The sequence below is a fragment of the Ochotona princeps genome, chromosome 31, assembly GCF_030435755.1.
Source record: "Ochotona princeps isolate mOchPri1 chromosome 31, mOchPri1.hap1, whole genome shotgun sequence".
NCBI classification, from domain to species: Eukaryota; Metazoa; Chordata; class Mammalia; order Lagomorpha; family Ochotonidae; genus Ochotona; species Ochotona princeps.
The window spans coordinates 1741267-1762956 of NC_080862.1; the positions used below are offsets into that span (position 1 = coordinate 1741267).

Below are 21690 nucleotides of genomic sequence, written 5' to 3' on the forward strand. Positions count from 1 at the left end.
CAGGTGTCTGCATGTGTGCTCATCATGGGTCTCTACCCAGGACGTGACATGGGCAGGTATTCGGCCTGGTGGTCCACACGTTGGATAAGACGCCCACGGCCCACGTCAGAGTGCCTGATTCACATGCTGCTCCCAGCTCCCCCTTATGCTAACGGAAACCCCAGGAGGACTGAAAGGAGCCTGAGTTACCCACACGTTCAGCTGCTGGCTCGTGGCTCTGTGGCATGCGGGGAATAAATCAGCAGCTTAGACTCTTTCGTCTCTCAAATCAATAAAAAGAATTTACAAATAAAAATAAAGAATGGGTCACAATGTCTTCATCAATCTACTTATTTCTCATCATTAATTTTTGTCTTCTTACACCACAATTACTTACTTACTCCGCAATTTTTAAACAGGTAGAATTTCATGCCAACACCCTAGCATCAAAAAAGGGCTAGAACATTCAGCGTGTGGATTCGCTGCGATATTCTATTTTATTAAGAACATTCAGCAGAATTAAAACTTCTGTTTTTTTGAGTTGAATGTTGAACCAGCTACTTCCTGCAGACACAGGACCACATCAGGAAATCATGAATAATTACAACATGGCAGACACCATAAAAGTAGAAATAAATTCTACTATCTGTATGAACTGCCAAGCTCTCCAACTTTTATTTCTGCCAAGATTCCACAGACCTGCACCAGTCTAAGAAGCAAAACCAAAATAGCATGAAAAGAACCCCCCACCCCCCCAAAAAAAAGGAAAAAAAAAACCCTGTGCATGTTCTGTTGGGATTTTTAAGACAGGTGCTGAAGCCAAGCAGGGATTTCTGCGCTCGTGGAGCCGCTGCTGTGGCAGGCTGCCCTGCAACGACCTGCCCCTTCCTCAGCAGTCCATTTTCACCAGCCCAACACTTTCAGTTCACAAAGGACTTCACACACCAAAGCCAACACTAGAACCTTTGCCTACCAAACCCTGTTCTACAATCTCACGTTCACAGCCAAGGACAACCAGAGCCACCGTGGTGGTATCCACGGATGTTCTCACCGGGCGGGGTGCCCTGCGCTTCCCCCCGCAAACACTCCGAGACACAGCTGTGCCGATGAGGGAGAGGTCCTACCTGTAACCCAGGCCCTGGATCAGCTTACTTCCCAACCGGTCCTGTATCACCTGGATGGTTCCTTGTAAGAGGCTTTTGGCTGCGGAATCTCCAACAGCTATGGCCACAATCCGCCCTGGCTCCTGTAACCGCAGGAACTCCTGAAGTCGCCTGCTCTCATTGTGGTATTCGTGGGTGTCAAACTTCACACTGTCCAAAATTTTGGCCGTGTCTTGGTCAATGACCCTCACGTTGAGGCCCCTGGAGAAGTCCTTCTCAAAGCTGTAGGACCCGAAAGGCAAGCCCGAGGAATGCAGCGTCCTCGCCAACAACGTCCACGTTGTCTTCTGTGCCCCGTGCAGCTCCAGTGTCCCGCCGGCTTCCACACCAATAAACTTTTGGCCAAATGTTGGCATACTTTCGCCTTCGTCTGACTTGCCGTACAAGGCAATCGTCGCTTTGGCTTTATAGCGGCATTTTTCTGCTCCAATATGAAGCGCCCCACCATCCTGGATAAGGATGTGACGAGTCCTCAGAGTGATGCTTCCGGATCCCTCTTTATCATCCCCAAATACAAGCAGGCCTGCAGGGAACAATGCTACAGTAAGCCGACTTATACATCACTCTGTGGGGTGAACGCACACTTCCACCAAGCTGGGACAAAGAATTTTGGGTCCAGGAAATCAAAGTAGCTTCCACAACACAGTCAAGAAAAAAACATGAAGAGCCAGCCTTTGTCTGAACCTATACAGACCGACAAGGATGAATCTTAACCCAGTCGGCTTCGAGGTAAATCATTCCTAGAAAGCTATCTGAGAGTTTACACATGGGGGCACTTCAAACAGCCTCTGGGAAAACAAATGAAAAGATAACTCTAAGAGGTGGGCACTGGCCCTAAAGGTCAAGATGGTGGTTGAGACACAAGCTCCGTACCAGAGTGCCTGGGTCCAAGTCCCAGCTGCAGCTCCCTAACTCTGCTTTCCTGGGATGCACACGCTTGGGAAAAGCAGACAATGACTTAGGAACTGGGACCTTCATTCCCCCAGCTCTTACAGACATTTGGGGAGTTAATGGCAGAGAGGAACTTGCTCTACTCGCTCTCCTTCTGACTCTGTGTTTGTGTATCCGTTTCTTAAAACAGAATAACACCTGTGCGCATACATATATCTATGCATGTGTGGATGCAACGTTTATTTTGGTACCAAAAAAAAATGCTGAAATCCATGAATAGTTCTTTCCGTAGTACACGCTTTTCATCAACTTTTAGAAGGAATTCCCCTCTCTGCTACCCCAACTGCAAAGATTTTGCACCAAAACAAACTTAATTCCAATTTTCCGGACATTTCTGAAATTCCCTTGCGTGTTAATTTGTACTAACTCTCACATCATTGTCCATAATTTGTCACAGAAATGTAAGTAAGTGTCTCTTTGAAGCTGTTTTCTTACTGAATAAGTCAAGGGTCTTAACTTGAGTGATCTCTAAGGTTCTTTCAGCTCCTGGAGTTGGGGAAATTTTTCATATCCATGTTGAAACTGACACTACATCCTAAAGATTATTCAATCTAAGAATAGTTTTCTGTGTCAGGAATATCAAATGTCCACTAGATTCAGGAGCAACCTGGCAGCTCCAACAGGCAGAAACCATCACCGACCTCCATCCTGAATGACTATGGAATTCACCGTGACATCCGAGGTCAGACGCAACATGTCTCCCTCCTTAATAACAATGTGTTTTGCAGACTCTTGTCCTGGATCCCAGTTCCTGAGACGAGGGTTCTGATCTGGACAGTTCTCTGTGAAAACAAATGCAATTTATAACTGATCTGACCCAACAAAAAGAATACTGCTGGCCAAATCCAAAGATTGTTCTTACGCGTTTTGACCCACCACTATTAGCATGAAAATCCCAACCCTTCTCACCCCTCAGAGCAACATCAACTCCTTTACTGCCTCAACACATGTTCCCTTCAAAACCAACTGGTTAGCATCTAGCTCAGGTCAAACTTCACAAGATAAAACTGAGGTTCTCCTGAGTTGTCAACTCCGGAAGTAAATGGATATTAGAGTAAGAGGCAAAATTATGACCAGTCCTCAGTGACTGGAGAGACTGTAGAAAACTGAGCATGTTTGTAACACACTGACCAGAAGAGACGGAAGTCGCTAAGTAAGTGTGCTAGCTTTCACAAGCCCCTTCCTGTGTACTCACGTCTTGAGCAGGCGAGAGCAGAATCTCTCCCCAAGGCCACAGACCAACACACATCATCATCTCCACTAACGCCTTTTTCTTTAACATTTATTTTTATATGTTTGAGTGTTCAGGTTTACAGAGAGAAGGAAAGACAGAAAGATCTTCCATTAACTGATTCACTCCCCAAGTGGCCACAACTGCCTGAGCTGAGCTGATTTGAAGCCAGGAGCCCGGAGCTTCTTCTGGGTTTCTCACTTAGGTACAGGGTCCCAAGGCTTTGGGCCGTCCTCGACTGCTTTCCTAGGCCACAAGCAGGGAGCTGGATGGGAAGTGGGGCTGCTGGGATTCGAACCAGCACCCATATGGGATCCCAGCACATGTCAGGTGGGGACTTTGACCACCAGGCTATTACACTGGGCCCCATGCATACTTAAACTGTAAGGAAGCAAGCAGCCAAAGCTATGACTTTTCAAAGAGAAGGAAATGACACATTTGAGAAGCAACCCCCACGATTACTCAGCAAACTGAGCGAGTGGAAGTTCCCCATTTATGAAATGAGGCTTTTTACTTATGCAGTCCTTGTACTAGAGTAAGAATTTGCTACTCCAACAGTTGATAATAAAACATGAAAGTAGCCTGCATTGCCACATAACTTAGAATATGGGGGCAGAGAGGGTGGGGACAGGGGAGCCTGTATTTAACATTATAATGCTTATGAAGAATAAGATAAATACACAACTCCCTCAGAGGTTACAGTCTAGCACGGAAGGGGAAAAAAAGCCACCTTGTAGTTTAGGTGTGAACAGACTCAGTAAGAAGGACGGGCTGAGTAAGCACAGCAGCTTCCTGGCTCGGGCGCTGCACGCAGACCCCAAAGGATGGATTCTACAGGGGTCCTCCGGACACTCATGGAAAAGACGCAGATTACCAAAAAATTACACATGGATTTTAACATTCTTTCCACCAAAAAAAAACTGATTCCGTCCATTTCTTGACCAGCTTTCTGGACTAGCCTCTTACGTAAATGACAGTGGAACACACATACCAGAAGAACAGCCACACAAACCTCCCTTGCAATCTAAGACTACTGGGCGGCTCAGTTAGAAAAGCAACGCTTAAACCCAGCACAGCCAAGAGTTATCTGTATACCCTTGTTTATTGCAGATTAACACACAACAGCACAGACAGTCAACCTAGAAGTCCATCACCGGATGATCAGGTTAAGAAAATGGGTATATGGGCCCGGCGGCATGGCCTAGCGGCTAGTGTCCTTGCCTTGAAAGCCCCGGAATCCCATATGGGCGCCAGTTCTAATCCCGGCAGCTCCACTTCCCATCCAGCTCCCTGCTTTGGCCTGGGAGAGCAGTCGAGGACGGCCCAAAGCTTTGGGACCCTGCACCCACGTGGGAGACCCGGAAGAGGTTCCTGGTTCCCGGCTTCGGATCGGCGTGCACCGGCCCGTTGCGGCTCACTTGGGGAGTGAATCATCGGCCGGAAGATCTTCCTCTCTGTCTCTCCTCCTCTCTGTATATCCAGCTTTCCGATAATAATAAATCTTTATAAAAAAAAAAAGAAAAGAAAATGGCTTGGACCTTTAAAAAAAAATTTATGAAATCCCTAAAGCATCCAACAAAACTAATCAGTGTTTATCTTACTTACAACTGATGCTTCTCAGCTACCATATTCATTGAATAAGGCACCTGTTCTTACATCTGTTGTAGACTTTGTAACCAAGAAACACACTCAGGTGCAGCTAAGTGTGGTGCAGAGGCACCCAAAGGCACCGCCTGAAACGCGGCATCCCATATGGCCACAGCCAGTTCACGTCAGGAGGCTCCATCCCGATATTGCTCCTTGCTCGCAGCCTGGGAAAACCAGCAGCACAAAGCCCAAGTGCTTGTGTCCCTGACACCAACGTGGTAGACTTGGAAGAAGCTCCTGGTTCCTGGCTTCAGCCGGGCACTGTTCCGGCTATTCCAGCCAGCTGTGGAGTGAGCCAGTGAATGCAATCCAACCCTCTCTCTCCCAATCTCTATCTTCCTCTCTCTCTCTCTTTCTCTATCTCTATCCATTTGTAACTTTCAAATATGTAAAGCTTACCAAAAAATTCCAATAAATTCCGATATGAACTGCCAGGGCCTGACTCTACACCCTGAAGCCCTCTGGTTTTTAGGAAGAAGGGACTCCTTGGGTTTGAGGCTGATGGGCAAACTTCTTTTAAATTACTCAAAGTATTGATATCAATTTAAGAAGCAAAGACATTATAAGATATTTGAGTTAACACTGTTACATAAAAGCATTTTAAGTTTCTCAGCTGAAACTGTCCTCCATTTCAAATCTTATTATTTTTAATCACTTACCTGAAAAATAAATCTATCACAAATCATACCTACTTTTACAAAGGATGAGACTGCACTGTGTTAAAGCTTCAGTCAATGTTTTCAAAGCTCTGCACTCCTTCCTGGTGGGCCTGGGTCCCGTGCCAGTCCTGCTAACACACACCCTGGGAGAAAGCAGCTCAGCTCGACCTCTTAGGTCCTGCTCACCTACAAGGGAGACCTGGGGTTCAGCTGCAGCTCTTGGCTTTGGCCTAGTGTTCGCGGGCATGTCAGGGAGTGAGTGAACAGATGCAAGAATTCTCCCCATCTCAGGCTGCCTGACTCTGCCTGGCTGGCTTTAAAAATACATGAAAGTAAAAACTGCTTGCTTCAAAAAGGCATCGGCAGGGTTGGATGTGGTGGCATAGCATATTAACACTCCCATAGGGGCATCAGTTTGAGTCCCAATTGCTCCACTTCCGACTGAGCTTCTCACTGGTGCCCCAGGGAAGCTGCCAAGGATGGCCTGGGCACTTGTGCCCTGTACCCACACAGAAGGCTCAGGGAGGCTCCTGGCTCCCAGCTCCAGCTGAGGGGGCCATTTAAGGAAGTAAAAGCAGCAATGAACGAACAATCTCTGTGTCTCTCCCCTCACCCCCAAACTCTGTCAAGTAAAATAAGTAAATTAAAAAAAGTTCTCTCTTGCAAGAGAGAGACTCCAAGAGACAGGGACAGAGTGGGAAATGGAAAGGAAAAAATAATCCTTCAATTTGAAAACATTCAGTGCACTCCATGAACAACAGCTTTCATTCACGATAAGCTACACCTCTGCCTAATAACACAACTGGTAGCTGTGGCCAACTCAATACAGCAAATTTTCTACAAAGTTTTACCTGACTTCCTCCTTGGCTTTGTTCTCCAAGACTGCACTGAATGTACACGCATGTGCGAACACTCACACACGTATATACACATACATACGCGCACACAAATACACACTCACCATCTGGAGCGTATTTTGAGGATATTCCTAAAATGATGGCAAGTGCAACAAAAAATGAGAAGCTTGTTACAGCAAAGCAAATGAAAGTATTTTTGTGTCTCTTCTGCTTCCGGCTTTCTCTCTGGCTGGGCTGTTCTTCCGGGGAGAAGGCGAAGGTGGCCTGGGCTTCTCGTCTGACGGAGGTGAACTTGGCCGCAGCCTGGCTCTTTGGAGGAGGCGGGGGCCGCAGGGGGACCACCTTCCCTGGCACATAACCGGAGGAGCGATGGCTGCTCCCGTTCTGAGGCTGCAGGAACGCCGGGGAGTGGCCCCTGGAACCAGCGGCATTCATGATCCCCTGTGACTCTGAAAAGAGGAAGATACCGAGATTCAGAAGGTGTACACCGTAATGGCCGCGTTTTAATATTTTTGTAACCGTAGTAAAACACCTGTAGCGCAAAGCTCACTGTGTGCTTTCAGCTTAACAGCAACGAACACATCTGCACAGGTTGTGCCATCATCACCACTACCCACTGCCAGAACTTGTTTCTCATCCTGCCCCCTCCAGCCCTCGGCAACTACTGTAAGTTTTCCACAGAATGAATACACACTTAGTCTTATGTCTCAGACACAAACGGTGTCAACCATCTCCCTACTCACTACTCATCTTTGGACACCGCCGCCTGCACACCCTAGTGGCTCCCTATTGCTGGTACCCACTGCCAACCCCAAACAACAAACCAAGAGCAAAGCCCGGAATCCTCCCCCCACCATGACTTACGTCTGGGTGGAGAGCCACTCTCCTAAATCAACTGTTCTCCATTCTAACACTGCTGAAATCACCAGGGAAGCCCATTACAAATGCACATTCCTGAGCTTGGTTCCCTGGGGATCCAGGCTCAGTTAATGCCAACAGATTCCTGAATCTTACATTTATTTTAAAAATAAAAATGTGCCCTAGTAACACTAAATCAGGTGGCCACACTTCTGAGTACCAAGGATCTTTAAAGTGTTCATGACAGAGGTCAGGGCAGTGGCAGGGCAAGCTAATCCTCCACCCTGTGGTGCCAGCATCCCATACGGGCATCAGCTCCTATCCTGGCTGCCTCACATGCAATCCAATTCTCTGCTTGTGGCCTGAGAGAGCAGAGAAGGGTGGCCCAAGACCTTGGGACCTTGCACCACGGCGCAAGATCCAGAAGAAGCTCCTGGCTCCCAACTTTAGCTCAGTTCAGTTCTGGCCTTTATGGCCATGTGGGGGAATGACCAGTCAAGAGCTTCTACCTCTCCCTCTGTGAAATCTGCCTTTCACACAAATATTTAAAAGTTCACAAAAAAGTATGCAGTATGAAAAAGATATAAAGCACCAGAACTCAAAACCCAAACACTGTGATTCTGAAGTCAAGGTTGTAACAATGACACATCTGGAGTCTCTCCAAGCATTTGGGAGGCGAGGAACAGCCAAGCCGAGTCCGGGGAGCAACAGTGACCACCGTGCTGGGCCTGGAAGGCAAATCAACCTTCCCGGAGTCCTACACCAAGTCCACCAGACTACACCGGAGTCTTTCTCATCCGAGAGAGCCACACACACACACACACACACGCACACATACGCGCACACACACTAAGGGAAGGTCTTCCTGTATTTTCTATGTCCTTCACAGTGCACACTTGGAAGTTTTTCAATGGAAGTGGAAGTTCTGAATGAAACCTTCTTGCCTTCACTTGCAAAGAAAGGGAAGCAGAGGAGTGAGACACCAGGCGCCACTAAACCATCTTCTCAGGGCAGGGGCTGCACGACACTGCCGTCCTCGATGGCTTTGGAAAGGAGGCCAGCCTCTCCTGACACCAGTCACTGCGCCCCCAACCAGTCCCCTACCCCTTCCACCAAAACTTCACAGAACCCAGGCCTCAGAAAAGCTCCAAATCGCTCTCAACTATCCACTGAGTTAACCCAAAACGGACATGGCAGAAGCCACAAGTAAGCATTCCCAGAACCACCACAGACTGGAAACTAATAGAAACACAACAAGGATTTCATCAGGAATTGCTGCTTTCTGTGGCTGTTGTTTTGACTACTTGGCTGTTTTGGTTTTGTCTTTAGAAAGCAGACTTACAGGGAGAGAAAAGGAGAAGGAGAGAGGGGGAGAGAGAGAACTGCTGGTTTATACCCCGAATGGTCCCAAGCACCAAAGCCAAGAACAAGATTCTGTAACTGAATCCAGCTCTCCCAAGTGGGAGGCCAGCAGCCAAGCACAGCAGCTGACCTGCCTTCTCCCACGGTGCATGTTAGCAGGGTCTGGGTCAGAGGCAGAGCTGGGACCGGAGCCCGTGCAATACAGCATGGGCCAGGCAGAAGCCAGAGCCGTCATCCAGGTCCCCGCAGGCAGGCAGGGGCCCAGGCACTTGGGCTAGCCTGTGCTACCCTCACAAGGCCATTAGCTCGGAACTGCACAGGAAGTAGAGCAGCTCAGAGTGGAACCAGCACCCATACGGGAAGCCGGTGCTGCAAGCAGAGGCTTGGACCCTCTGTGCCTCGGTGACAGCCCTTACAGGCTGATCTTCCATGGGGTGAAGGATGTTCCCCAAGGAGCCAGCGTTGTGCCACGGTGCCTTAAATGCCCACCATGGCAACCAGCTGGGCAGCGAACCACCTAACAGAGGATTCCACCTCTCCCCTTCTCTCTGTAAAACAGTTCATGGGCATATCAATAAGAAAAAAATCATACACTAAAAAATACTTGGTTGGATTTTTGAACAAAAATAATGTAGAGGGAGAATAAACTTGACAATAATAAGCAAAAAGCACCGGCTGCAGGTGCTACTGAGGGAACCTGCATCAGTGCCAAGCACCTGCTGCAACAGACGCCAGGGCACAGCCCTGGTCGGGCTCCTGAGGACCACGGAGCCAAGAGGGGAGACTGGCAAAGCAGTGGGAACCTTCATTTTCTCAGGCGACAATCCTGAGACTCCTCCTGGGGCAGGCAGGTGGAATAAAGACCGTTATTTCTGAGCCGGAGATAATGGGTTACCAGTTGTACCCACAAAGAAAGGAAAAGCAGTGACCATGGGCCATATCAAGTCACTAGCCCACAGGAAGTAATTTCTCTCCCCAGACACAAAAAATGATAGCTTTACACGAAAATACATATTGTACCTGCCACACACTAAAATGACCAATACATGAAAAGTCATCCCGGGTCATTTGTATCTATATAACCCTTCTGCTAAACAATTCAGGGCGAGTGTGAGTCTTTTGGTTTATCCTTAAGGGAAAAAAAAACATGCAAATACATAAGGGACAACTATCATCATTCCTTTGCTTAGAAATAACTTGTTGAAACACATTACAATAAAAGAATAAAATGATTTTTTTAACATTGTATTTTAGCTAGATTTCTATTAAGGTTTTTAACAGTGTAAGATACAAGTACATTGCTTTAGAATTTCATTTTATGTGTACAGGTTTACTTTAGGAATAGTACTTCAATGAATTCCCTGAAAAGGTATTGATCGTTATTTGCAAATCTAAACTATTCATGAAGAAAAATGATGTTTTATCGATTCAATAAGCCACTTAGAGCTCTGGCTCTCTTTAAAAGATTGTGCTAAGAACTACGAAGGAGGGACAAGATTTCCCATGTCCTCCTGAATTCACTTTTATTTCACTGGTTTGAAACAGCAGGCAGAGTGAAACAAGTCAAGGAAATGTTGTCGGGTTCCCAGGTGACCTCAACAACAGTTGTGCAGCCCACAAGGCGGCTACCGGCTGCTTGACTGGGGAGTGCTAGAACACAGGCGGGCTCTCACAGGGGGACAGGCAGCAGAATTCCCTCGGGCTCTCCATGCCTGCGGGCGGTCACTGGCCAGGAGGCCAACAATTTCTCTACAGACCAATACTGCACTTCAAAACACTGCACTACCTGGAATTTCTAAAGCATCGTATTCCCACCCAGAAGCCTGTCAGAATTTCATGATTCTTTTTTCAGGGCTGGTACACTCTGATCGTACCTCTAAGACCAGATAACACACTCGGGAGAGTGTGAGACTGGAGGCACCCTCCAGAGTTTCTACAGCATAACGTTTTATATGTAGATACTCCCGGGAGTTATTTTATCAGTATGTATTTTGTGGGTGACAGCAAGTGACATTTCTACATCAAGCAAGCAATTATAAATTTGCATAAGTACTTTAGGCAAATGTTTAAAATGCATAATTAAATGACTAAGACTAGGGGTACACTTTTAAAGACAAATTTAAAATGCTGAGGAAAAAAAAGTGAACTTCCAAAAAAGCACCTAATGCTTTGGACTAAAACACGCCTTTAAAAATCACTGCATTTTAAGTTGAAGTCTCTTGGAAGGAAAATAACAATGTTATCTACAATGGTAGCTCAAGGGGAGAGAGGCTGCACAGCTGGTCGCAGCAGGCAGTTAATTTATCTGAGAACAAATCATAGTAATCACAGAAAGCAATTATTTTTGAAATTTCATTTATGTTAGAGGCAATCTTGCTTTTATAACCTGTAAAAAAAAAGGCAGGATTTTTTAAAACTTGAAAAATTCTCATTTAAAGTTTTCAATCACTGCACTATCTCATCCACTGCAATACCTTCCCAGAATTCCATGAAGACCCCACTCTGCCGCTTCTTCCCTGAGCTGTTTAAAACTTGTACTGCACCATCTTTTTGTCTCATGTTTCAATTAATTCATGCCTTGTCCATCTCCTGCGACAGCCTGTGAGCCTCTTGAACTGTTACTGAGTATCCATAATGGCATGCAAACAGGTCCTTCACCCCACATACTGCAAACCAATCACCAAGTACCACAGTGGTAGGAAAAAAAGCCAGAGCGTCTATTGCCAAGCCCAGAGCACGCAACCAGGAGGACGATGCTGGATTTCTGGATTCTGGGGGGGTTGATGAAAAGCAATGAACCTAACAGTTCGAAGTTTCTGGTGAGCCACGGACTGCGAGCTCAGGTGTGGGTGTGGGCCTCTGGCTGGCCCACAGTGCATGGCATCTTCCGTGGACTGCTCCATGACAGGAGCCAGGGTGTTCCAAACACCTTCCAAACACGCGGTTCTCCGCACTCACTGAAGCTCTCTCAAATCCTGACGATACTTTTTTACGAGAACTTAATTTTTTGAATGGAAAAATTCAGTCTTGCAGGAACAGCCAAGAAGCTGGCATCCGCTAACTGAGTCATTTATTTCTCCATTTGGATCAAGAAGGGAACTTGGGGGACTGTGTCCAATCTAACAGTCAGCGGTACAGATTAGAGCTTCTGCTTTCCAAGAGTTTTGGCACAACTGGCTGAAATTTGGCTGAAGAAAACTTTTTCTCTTGTTAGGCTCTTGAAGAACCATCTCACATACTGGCTGCATAATCAACAAGTGAATACACGCAGCGCGACGTAAGACAAACACGCACAAGCAGACGCTACACAGGAATTATCATGATCACATCCAAGGTCACTATGACATAAAGACAGAGCTCCCACCTGTCAGCTCACTTCTGGAAGGGCGGGGCCAGGCCTCACCCAGAAGCTGGAATCGCATGCCTGGTCTCCCACACAGGTGGCAGGGATCCAGTCATGTGAACTGGCACCTGCTGCCCCTCGTGTGTACACCAGCAACAAACTGAGATTGGCAACTGAGCCAGGACTTGAACCCCGGCAGTGTGATACGGGAAGCACGCATCCCAAGGACCATCAGACCCTCAAGGCCAAGTGCTCATCCCTAGTCTCTTCGGTTAAGGGTTCCCATGTTCCCAGCTCCCCACTGCAGGAGCACGGAGACATTTGGGACTGAGTACTGTAGAGCAAGGGAAAGGCACGCCACTGGTGGGGAGAGAAGGTAGGTCCTCTGATTCGGTTCTGCCTGAAGACTCAGAGGACGGCTTCTGATCAAACACTGAGCTCAAAAGCCTTGGTCACACAACACCATTCAATCGGAAATACTTTGAGTTAACAAAGCTGGCTTCTTCACCTTTTGTTTCCCAGATAGTCAAATAAATGTGTGATCAATCCTCTCACAAAGACTCCGTATTTCAATACATTTCCACAGCTCAGCAGCAAAAAGAGTACCACGGAAGGTGATCCTTTTCTATGTAATTCAGAGAAATACATATTCTATTCCCAGAGCACATGGGATATAAACATTTTTCTTCCTGAATAAACACTGTTTCTGCGTACAGTCCTGAGGGAGAGAACATTCAGTCCACCTGGAAGCAGAGCCCAGCAGATTTCCTGTAACCACACCCTCAGGAGACGGAGCACCTGCAGACCTCAACAGGGCAGTGCCCTCCCTCGGCTGCCCCGGGCACCTTGCCCTGCCCTTCTCCTGGGCCTGGGCTCTCTTCCTTTAACTCTCACAACAGAAGTCTCAGCCACCTGTGACTACCTCGTAGGCTCCTTAGAAGGAAGCCATTTCATGTAATTTCCTTACACGGACCTAAACCAGTGGAACTGTGGCACAGTGAGTTCACACTGCTTGTGAGGCCCAATCACACCAGAAGGCTGGTTCTACTCTCATCTGCTCCACTTCCTGTCCAGCTTCCTGCTACCGCTCCTGGGAAGGCAGCGGCTGAGGGGCGAGGGCTCAGGCCCTGCTCACTCCAGTGAGACCCGGCCCCGACGTCAGCCCAGTTCAGCGTAACGATTGCTGCCAGTGTGGCAGAAAGTGAACACAAGATTTCCCCATGTCTCAGTTTCTCATTCTGTTGCTCTGCCTTTTAAATAAATAGATAAAACTTCTTTTTAAAAAGCAAGCCGATAATCAAAAGGCTAAAGAACATCACCAAAAGTAACAGAAGAAAGGCATACTCACAAAGCAAGGGTAGAGAGGGGAGGCAGTGAAGAATATTACTCTCCCTGCCCTACCAAAAAACAGAAATAAAAAAGGATGCCATTGCAAAAACTAAAAGAAAAACAGAAAGGAAAAAGAAGGAGAGTAGGATGGGAAATGTCATTATGTTCTTAAAACTATCTACAAAATATGTGAAATGTGTTCCCTTTAAATAAATGTTTTAAAATTTAAAAAGTATATATATATATATAAGAGCAAAGAACACAGGCCTCAGGTGAGGTAAAGAACAATCCGGCAGGGCCCGGCACGATGGCTCAAGTGGCTGAGTCCTCGCCTTGCATACGCTGAATCCCAAATGGACCCCAGTTCTAATCCTGGCTCTCCACTTCCCATGCAGCTCCCTGCTTGTGGCCTGGGAAAGCAGTCGAGGACGGCCCAAAGCCTTGGGACCCTGCACCTGTGTGGGAGACCCAGAAGAAGCTCCTGGCTCCTGGCTTCAGATTGGTACAGCTCTGGCCACTGTGGCCACTTGGAGAGTGAACCAGTGGATGGACGATCTTTCTCTCTGCCTCTCCTTCTCCCTGCAAATCTGCCTTAAAAAAAAAAAAGAAAGAAAGAAAAGAAGAAAGAAAAATAAAAGAACAATCCAACAAAATTACTGGTGGCCACAGTTGTGGTCTAAGCCTCTACAAGTAGGCTGCCACAAAACTTTAAGGAAATAAATACATTCCCAAAGACCAGTTTTTTTCCCCCTAAAAATAAAGTATTCCAGTCCACTTGAATCAGGGACATAAGTGAACCCCTCTGCTTCTAACCCTTACGAAAAGAGCAACCTGAATTCACCCCTCATTGCCTGCTCTCGCCAGCTCAAGGCTGCCCCCATCAGAAACCATGAGGCGCAATCCATAAACATGTAAACATGTTGTCATTTTCTCTTTGGCATAACTAGCAGATAATCTGCAGGTAGGTAGTTCATTCTGCAAAAAGAAGAAAAGAAAAGAAACAAAGCCGAGGGAGAAGGCCACCCCACCTTCATCTGGCCCCTGTGTGCTTTCCTCCTGGTTCCCTCACTTCCTAGTGGGATTCCTCCAGACCGCCACCCATCTTCCCCATCCTTGCTCTCCCTGCATCCCAGTCCACCACCGTCCTCCCACCGCCAGCCCCTTCACCCTGGCTCCCAAGCAGCTGGGAAGACCCCAGAGAGGCTTCCATCCTGCTGAGACAGTGAGGGCTGTGGGCTGTGCCGGGGGATACCCCCACGCAGGGCGCAGGCCTGTCAGCAGCCTCCCGGCTGACCTGAGAGCAAGCAAGCCAACAGTAAGTGTGGCCTGAGGGGCTGATTTCATTAAGCTCACAGCCACCCTGCCCTGAGACAAAGCCGGCACATACTCCAAAGGGCTGGGAAAGTTACACCGCTTGAATGCTGAAACGAGGGGAAAAGGCAAGTCAGCAGATACCTTGGGCAAAACAAAAGCAAAACCCAGCACAGTTGGCGGTCTGCTGGTATACAGATCTCCCATGCACAGTAACAGGAAACATGGAGTTAGTCTTTCTTGAATTGCCTTTCAAGCCAAGAAATCCTGTGGCTAACATATATAAGATGATCAGGCTAAAATGAAATGGCAAAGGGCTACTCAATACAACATCAAAGTAACATCACAAACCGCAGCTCCAGAATCCAGGCCCTAGTACAGTATTCCTCTTAACTTGAACCCATAACCTGTGATTTTAACACAACAGTGCACACTGGAACTAGTCTTGCCAAACAGGGAACAGTTCAATTTTGAGCATCTCTAATAAGGACTCAGTTGCACAGTGGAGATCCAGTGTTTTAAAAACAACAACAACAACAACAACACACACACACACACACACAGGTGTCTCCTGGGACTGCCAAGCACAGGATGGAGAGATAGGGAGATGACCTGAATAAACAACCTAATTATAATGTATGTTGGCACCAAGGAAGCAAGGTGGTGGATCTGAGGGGATCACTTGAGTTTACTAAATCCCTAGAAACTGTCTAAAAGCCTTGGCGAATTTACCCGCTGGAATGCATCCTCATCAGATCATTACCAATTAACTTGGTTATTTGGGGGCGGGGGGGAAGGGGTCTGAACTAAAACCTAGCACTGACCTCTGCCACTAAAATGCCAACACGCTGACCAGCAATGACCAAAAGACTTCCTGAGCTAGCAGGCAGGGACCCCTGCAGGTGAGGTGCACACCAAAATCCCCAACAGCCTTAGTTCCCACCAGCTCTCTTCCCAGGGCATGAGTTCTGGGTCAAAGGGACCTCACCACCTCTCAACAGCTCCCTTTCCCTTCAACAACCCTGAGGGCTGCACAGTTCTAAGAGGCAGGACCTCCAGTGAACAAGCATTTCCCTCACATGAGAGCCATGACTGAGTTCCTCAAGGCTCAGCTGGGATACGATGAGGCCAGAAAGACATGAAAGCAGGTGCCATATGACAAAGTCAAGGCCACAGCGCAAACAGGAAGCCAGAAGAGACACCGGACGGTTAAACACACATGGTCATCGGAACCAGAAAAGGCATCCCTCGGCTCCCACTGGCAAGGGTGGCAAAATGGTGAGGAGAAGCAGCCTTTCAACCTGCGGAGGCACCAGGGAAACGGCATTATCATTAACCAATATATGCCATAAGCAGATGGGAAGATGACTCATGCTCTTGGCCGTCTGAGCGCCACTTTCACACACATCCTATTTCCCACCAAACTGTTGGCTTCTCAACCTGAGCAGCACTGTGTCTATGTGGTCTATGAAGGAGGCGGCTGGGGAACAGCTAGGCCTTCTGAGCAACGAACGCCCCCGCTTGCTTATTAATGCTCGATGACCTTTTAAAATCATCAAAGGCGATCATTCAGTGGTACTAAAAAATGTTATACTGAATGGTGTGGTTTTTTATCATAACTTAAAAAAAGAAAAAAAGACACCCAATGACTCATTTTTTCTCATTGCTTCTGCAACAGGGATCAGACGTCTGTCCTGGGGCTAAACTCCATCTTTCCGTTGTCTACAATGTTAATCATTAACTCCCAATTTCACTGTGTGTGAGTACTACCCAGACAAGGGAATCACCATTAGCAGAGGCCATCCTGACCACAGCAGGTAGGCAGTCATCCAAGTATAACCCAGCAATCTGGTAAAAACCACCCTAACCAGTCCCAACTTTGCTTGTGAGGGCGACTGAGTAATGAGGTCTGCCCAGGATATCTGGAGCACCAAACTCTACGTCAACCCAAACAGCACTTTTCTAGGGACACAATGCAGTCTTAAATTGCAAGTGTGCTAGTTAGCAATGTCTTAATGACACGTCTATGCACAGCTAACCCCATACTGAACAGACACGCCAGGCAGAGCGAGCCAGGCCCCCATCTCAGGAGGGCTCTCCCTCAGCCTCTACACTCCCAGGCCTTGGAGGAGCCCTGAGTGAGCAACATGAAACGCTAACCACATCACTACATAACAGAGTGGATCGTCACATTATAAATCTGCTTACAAAGGTAGTCCAGTGATAACAATTTCGAAGCAGATTTATGTTCTCGATTAAAGGACTCACTTATGGGGGGGCAGCAATTCTGTGTTTGAAGATATACACGGCTTCCCGGTCTAGTTCAGTTTTTGCAGAGACATTTTCATGCAGAACTCACACCCTGCGGTTCTCTCCACAACGGCCAACACCAGCTCACTGAGACAGAGTGCCCGTTAAACGTCACTCTGGACCAGCAGCATTAGTCTTCCCGCAGCACATTCGGGAAGAGCAAACGTGACCAGGCTGTCCTTGTGATGCACACACACACATCTGAGCCACGCTGCGAGAAACTTGCCTCTCTGAAAAACAACACACACGTCGACAATATTTTATATTTTCATCCTGTTTGTAGAAAATGCAAGTCAACTTGTCTTTCACTTGGTTCCTTTTCAAAGAGAACTTCACCCCAAGCCCTAGCGCGGTCACCCTATCACCCCTATCACATGAAAGTACTAAGGAAGGAGAACCATACAGTGTCTGCGTTACCACTCAAACGTGAAGGTGATAAATCTAACAGAGCCAGATACTAATACACGATGACAAGGAGGAGGGACTAGTGCTACTTGGAAACAGAAGGCATGGTCGTTCATTCCCCGTGTGACCTAGCTTGCCCAGTTAACCTCTCTGGGTCTGATAACCTTAGTTCAGGATTTTTAAGCACCTTGGGGTAAGTCCCTGCTTGTGTGCGCACAGTCCCTCGGATCTGGCTTCCTGCCAACGCATCCTGGGTGGCTCAGGGTTCCCACCCAGGACAGCAGCATGGTGCAGTGGGTTTCCAGCTTTCTCCGGGCCCAGCCCTGACTCCTGCAAACCTTTGAGGAGTAAAGCAGCCAATGTGAGGGCTGTGTATGTGTGCCTGTTGCTCTGCCTTTCAGAGAAATGGAAAGCAAGCAAGCAAAATACTTAAATCTCAGAACCACCTGCTAAGATTCAGCATTCCAGGGAATCCTCCAAAAGTTCGTGGAAAATATATAATACAAAAAAACAAAAGTATGCCAAGATTTAAAAAAATTTGCAAGGTCAATTTATCTTTTAACTCTTTTTTTCTACGAACTTTGTGAAACATTATTGCCTGTAAGCATGGTCCAGAAAATGGATTCACATTCCTGACAATCCTTCCCCTGGAAAAAAAAAAGCCATTTTTAACTTGATGGTTTCAAATATCTCAGTTTGGATTTATATCAAAGGCAATTTATTAAAATGTCCAAGGAGCTTAAGTCCATTTCAAGTCGAGAATTAAGTCAAGCACTGCTTACAGATTCAAATTACACCTAGATAGCAGCTGTTGCTCTCCTGTGAATAGCCTTTCTTTAGCGGTCTAGTCGAAAATTATACCCTTTCACAAATGCAGAACCCTAGTAAGATCAGATTTTCATGGTCTCAAAAATGCAGAAATGGAGCCTATTTTTTTTCTTTCCCACAGTCATCTTCTGGGCCAGAGGAGAGGAGCCAGCTGGGCAAGGGGGATGGCGGAAGACCACAGATGTCACCGTGCAAACCCTGGCAAGCCCCTCTTGCCTCCTGCCCTCAGACAGCCCGGCCCTCTAATGAATGCTCGCAGCCCAAATGCAATCAAGTCTCCAGGGCCGGGATGGGAACAGGCCTGCGCCATGAAGGCGCATCACACCACAATAGCCCGCCCAGTGTGGAAGCTCACTCTGCTGTTCTGAACATTCTGGAAAAGAGCCAATCAAATGGAAATGTGTGGCTGAGACCAGTGGGATCAAGCTGGGATTAATCTCCATTTAGAGCTTTCTCACACACACACACACACACACACACACACACACACTTTCAAAGTTCCTTTTGATACCAGACAGCTAGCCTATATTGCATTTAGCATACACATAGCAAATTTGACCCTCCAAAGAATCTATAAAGCATTTTAAAGCTCATCCTACAGCGAAAGAAACAATGTGAGCCAGCGAGGCTTTGCCTCACTAACAAAGGCGAGCACTTGCAGAGCCTTTGTTACCCGCCCAAGGCTGACCGCAGGCCTGCAGGCTCTCACCAGTCTCCCATCTCCGCTATTTTGTTGGATCTAATAAACTTACTCTTCACAAAACAATTCCCTTACTTTAAATCCACCAGCATGATGTTCCTCCTACGCCTTATTAAAGCACCTGATGTGCACAGATCCTTGAACCTAACTGTCCATTTCCTCGTCTCCCAGGCCACACTCGCTTCCCAGAAGCAGAGGCTGTGTCTTACAGAAACCACCACACACACAAGCCATCCAACTCCCAATCAGCAAGCGCACTCCCCCTAGCAGGTGTCAAGATGACTCCACAACAGGTGAGTACCACGTGCTCACTGGATGCATGCACAGTGGGAGGTGAACGGAGGATGTGACACTCGCACATACTTTAGAACAGTTCACAATGCACATATTCACACACTGCATTCCAAAGGTGGCACCACAGCCACCAATCTGACAGCGGGTATGAAGTTTTCTCTTTCTGAAATGTGAATCACTTTTCTAACCTTCAGAAACTTGTGCGGAGACACACAGCTAACACCTATACACTCTCAAGTACAGAAACAGCCCACAGGGCCAGCTCCGTGGCACAGCTGGCTAAACTGATGCCTGGGGTACTGATCCCAGAGGGATGCTGGTTCGGCTCCTTGCCAGCGCACCTGGGAAAGCGGAGCAGGACGACCCAGTATGCTAGCTCCATCAGCCACATGGGAGAGCCAGATGGAATGTGGGGTCCTGGCTTTGGTCTGGCCCAGCCCCGGCCACTGTGACCATCTGAAGAGTGAACCAGCAGATGCAAGATGTCTTCCTCCCAGTCCCCCTCTGTTTCTCTAACTGCCTTTCAAATAAAAAGGAAGGAAGAGGAGCAGGAAGGGTGGAGGGAAGGGAAGCGGAAGGAAGTGGGAAGGCTCACTCCCCCCTCTGTGCTGTCTGCCTTTCAGGGAGGTGTAGGAGGGCAGTCCTGAGTCTTGACCAGGTCTGCTTGGTGTTGCGCAGTAGGAACTGCCCGTTCTGTTGTCCTGTTTGAAAACTTGCAAGTTACAGGCCAGATCAAGAGACCTTCCTCAAACAATTAACCTTGACACAGGAATTCAAGCAAGCAGGCAGTGAGAATCCTACTTCCCTGTGTCACACACACACACACACACACACACACACACACAGAGGCCTTTTGGGGCTTAACTCGCGTCACAGGCTGATGAAGTAAAACAGATGATGCAAAATTCGAGCCTTGGTTTTCTCAGTCAATCGACACACATTCAACGACCTACAAGAGCATCAGGTGAACAGAAGTGAGCTGGCACAAAGGCCGCTGAGGGGGTCACTCAGTGGTGTTCCCCGGTGCTTAGGAAGCCTCCTGAATGCGCAGAAAGGCAAACTCAAACTCAAAGGTCTATACGCCCCCTGGGTGACGCTAGCCAGACCAATTCTTCAGGGAACAGGACGCCTTCCCTGGTCACGTTCCTATCTCCACCCTAGGCAAGCAAAGAACTGAGAGAGAGAGAGAGAGAGAGAGAGAGAGAGAGAGAGAGAGAGAGACCTTTCCCACTGGGAGCTCAGGTGTCCTTCAGCTCAGGCGCGCTCCCCCCTCCCCTCGTCTCTGACTTGGCACCGGAAAGCCCACTAGACGCACACGGGGTGAACCCGAGCAGGTGAACCCGGCGTCCCAGCGCACCACGGCTGGAGTGAAGTGCGGGCAGCCAGCACCACGGGACACTCCATCCTCAACCCCAACCGCAGCTGAAAGGGGACCCGGATCTAAGGCTGTTTTCCTAACCTTACCCCAGAGGTGAAGTGAACTTCCGTGGGACCCATCAACCCCAGGCAGCGCGCACCCGGCTTTTACTGAGAAAGGGGGCGTCCTCTTCAGGAACTGCGGCACTTGGGGTTACCCTGGAAGGCCCCCACCCCTTGCCTTGCCAAGACATCCCCGCCCCCGACTCCGCAAGGAAAAGCTGGCAGTTGGGGCGCTGGTGCTTCCGCTCTGCCTCTGGCTTGGAAGAAAAGGCGCAGAGCCTTCGGAAGCCCTGCCTTACCTCGGCTGGGGACGGAGGGGCCACCAAGTCCGCCAAGTAGCGAGGAGACAAAGATCACCCCGAAGGGCGTGCGCGTGCACTGCGGCCGGGACCCCACCGCGCACATTCCAGCAACCTGGCCCCGACGGCCGCTTCCTGTGGGGCTCACTCCCCCGGCCGAGCCCTGGGCGCAAAGTGGAGCGCCGGCCACACGGACTTTCAAAGCCCCATTGTTCCCTTCCCCCTGGAGCCGGCGAGAAGCAGCCGGAGGGCCACGGAGCCACCCCAGCTCGGCTCCCGGGCGTCCTTCCTGAGGGAGGAGGTCTGACTCCGGGCCACATCAGGCTGCTCCCAAACCAAAGGGGAGGCCCGGGAGCCGGGAAGGTGCGGGAGCGCCCGGGCGGGCGGCGGGCGAGCCGCGCTTACCTTCCCCTCCCCCGCTCGGCGTCGGTGGCCTCAGGTGTCTAGGCAGCGGTGCGGGGGCACGGAGCAGGGCTGCGGGCGTCCCCGGCCCCGGGCCGCCTCTCCATGGCCACGCAGCGCCCCGCCGCCCCGCGCCTCAGCCGGGGCAGCCGCAGCCCGGAGGGGAAACTGAGCTCGGGCCGCCGCGCACTTCCCTCGCCCCGAGCCGCCCGCCGGGGCCTCGGCTCGCTCGCTCTGCGCCCAGCGGCCCGCCGCCCCTCGGGCTGGCCGAGCGTCCCGCCTCGGGGACAGGAGGTGGCGGCCGGGGCAGAGCAGAGGGGCGCGAGGAGGGCCGCGGGTCCCC

At 48.9% G+C, this 21690-nt stretch overlaps 1 protein-coding gene across 1 annotated transcript in view; it reads right to left on the reverse strand.

Annotated features, from left to right (window-relative positions):
* CEMIP2 (cell migration inducing hyaluronidase 2) overlaps nt 1-21487 on the reverse strand; it is a 69734-nt gene extending 48247 nt beyond the window's left edge. The window contains exons 1-4 of the mRNA XM_058657282.1: nt 21351-21487; nt 6592-6936; nt 2735-2875; nt 1104-1665 (exon numbers count right to left, since the gene is read on the reverse strand). Coding sequence (XP_058513265.1) covers nt 1104-1665; nt 2735-2875; nt 6592-6922 — 1034 coding nt within the window. The 5' untranslated portion in view covers nt 6923-6936; nt 21351-21487. The remainder of the gene's footprint in view (nt 1-1103; nt 1666-2734; nt 2876-6591; nt 6937-21350) is intronic.
* Between the last annotated feature and the right edge of the window lie 203 nt (nt 21488-21690).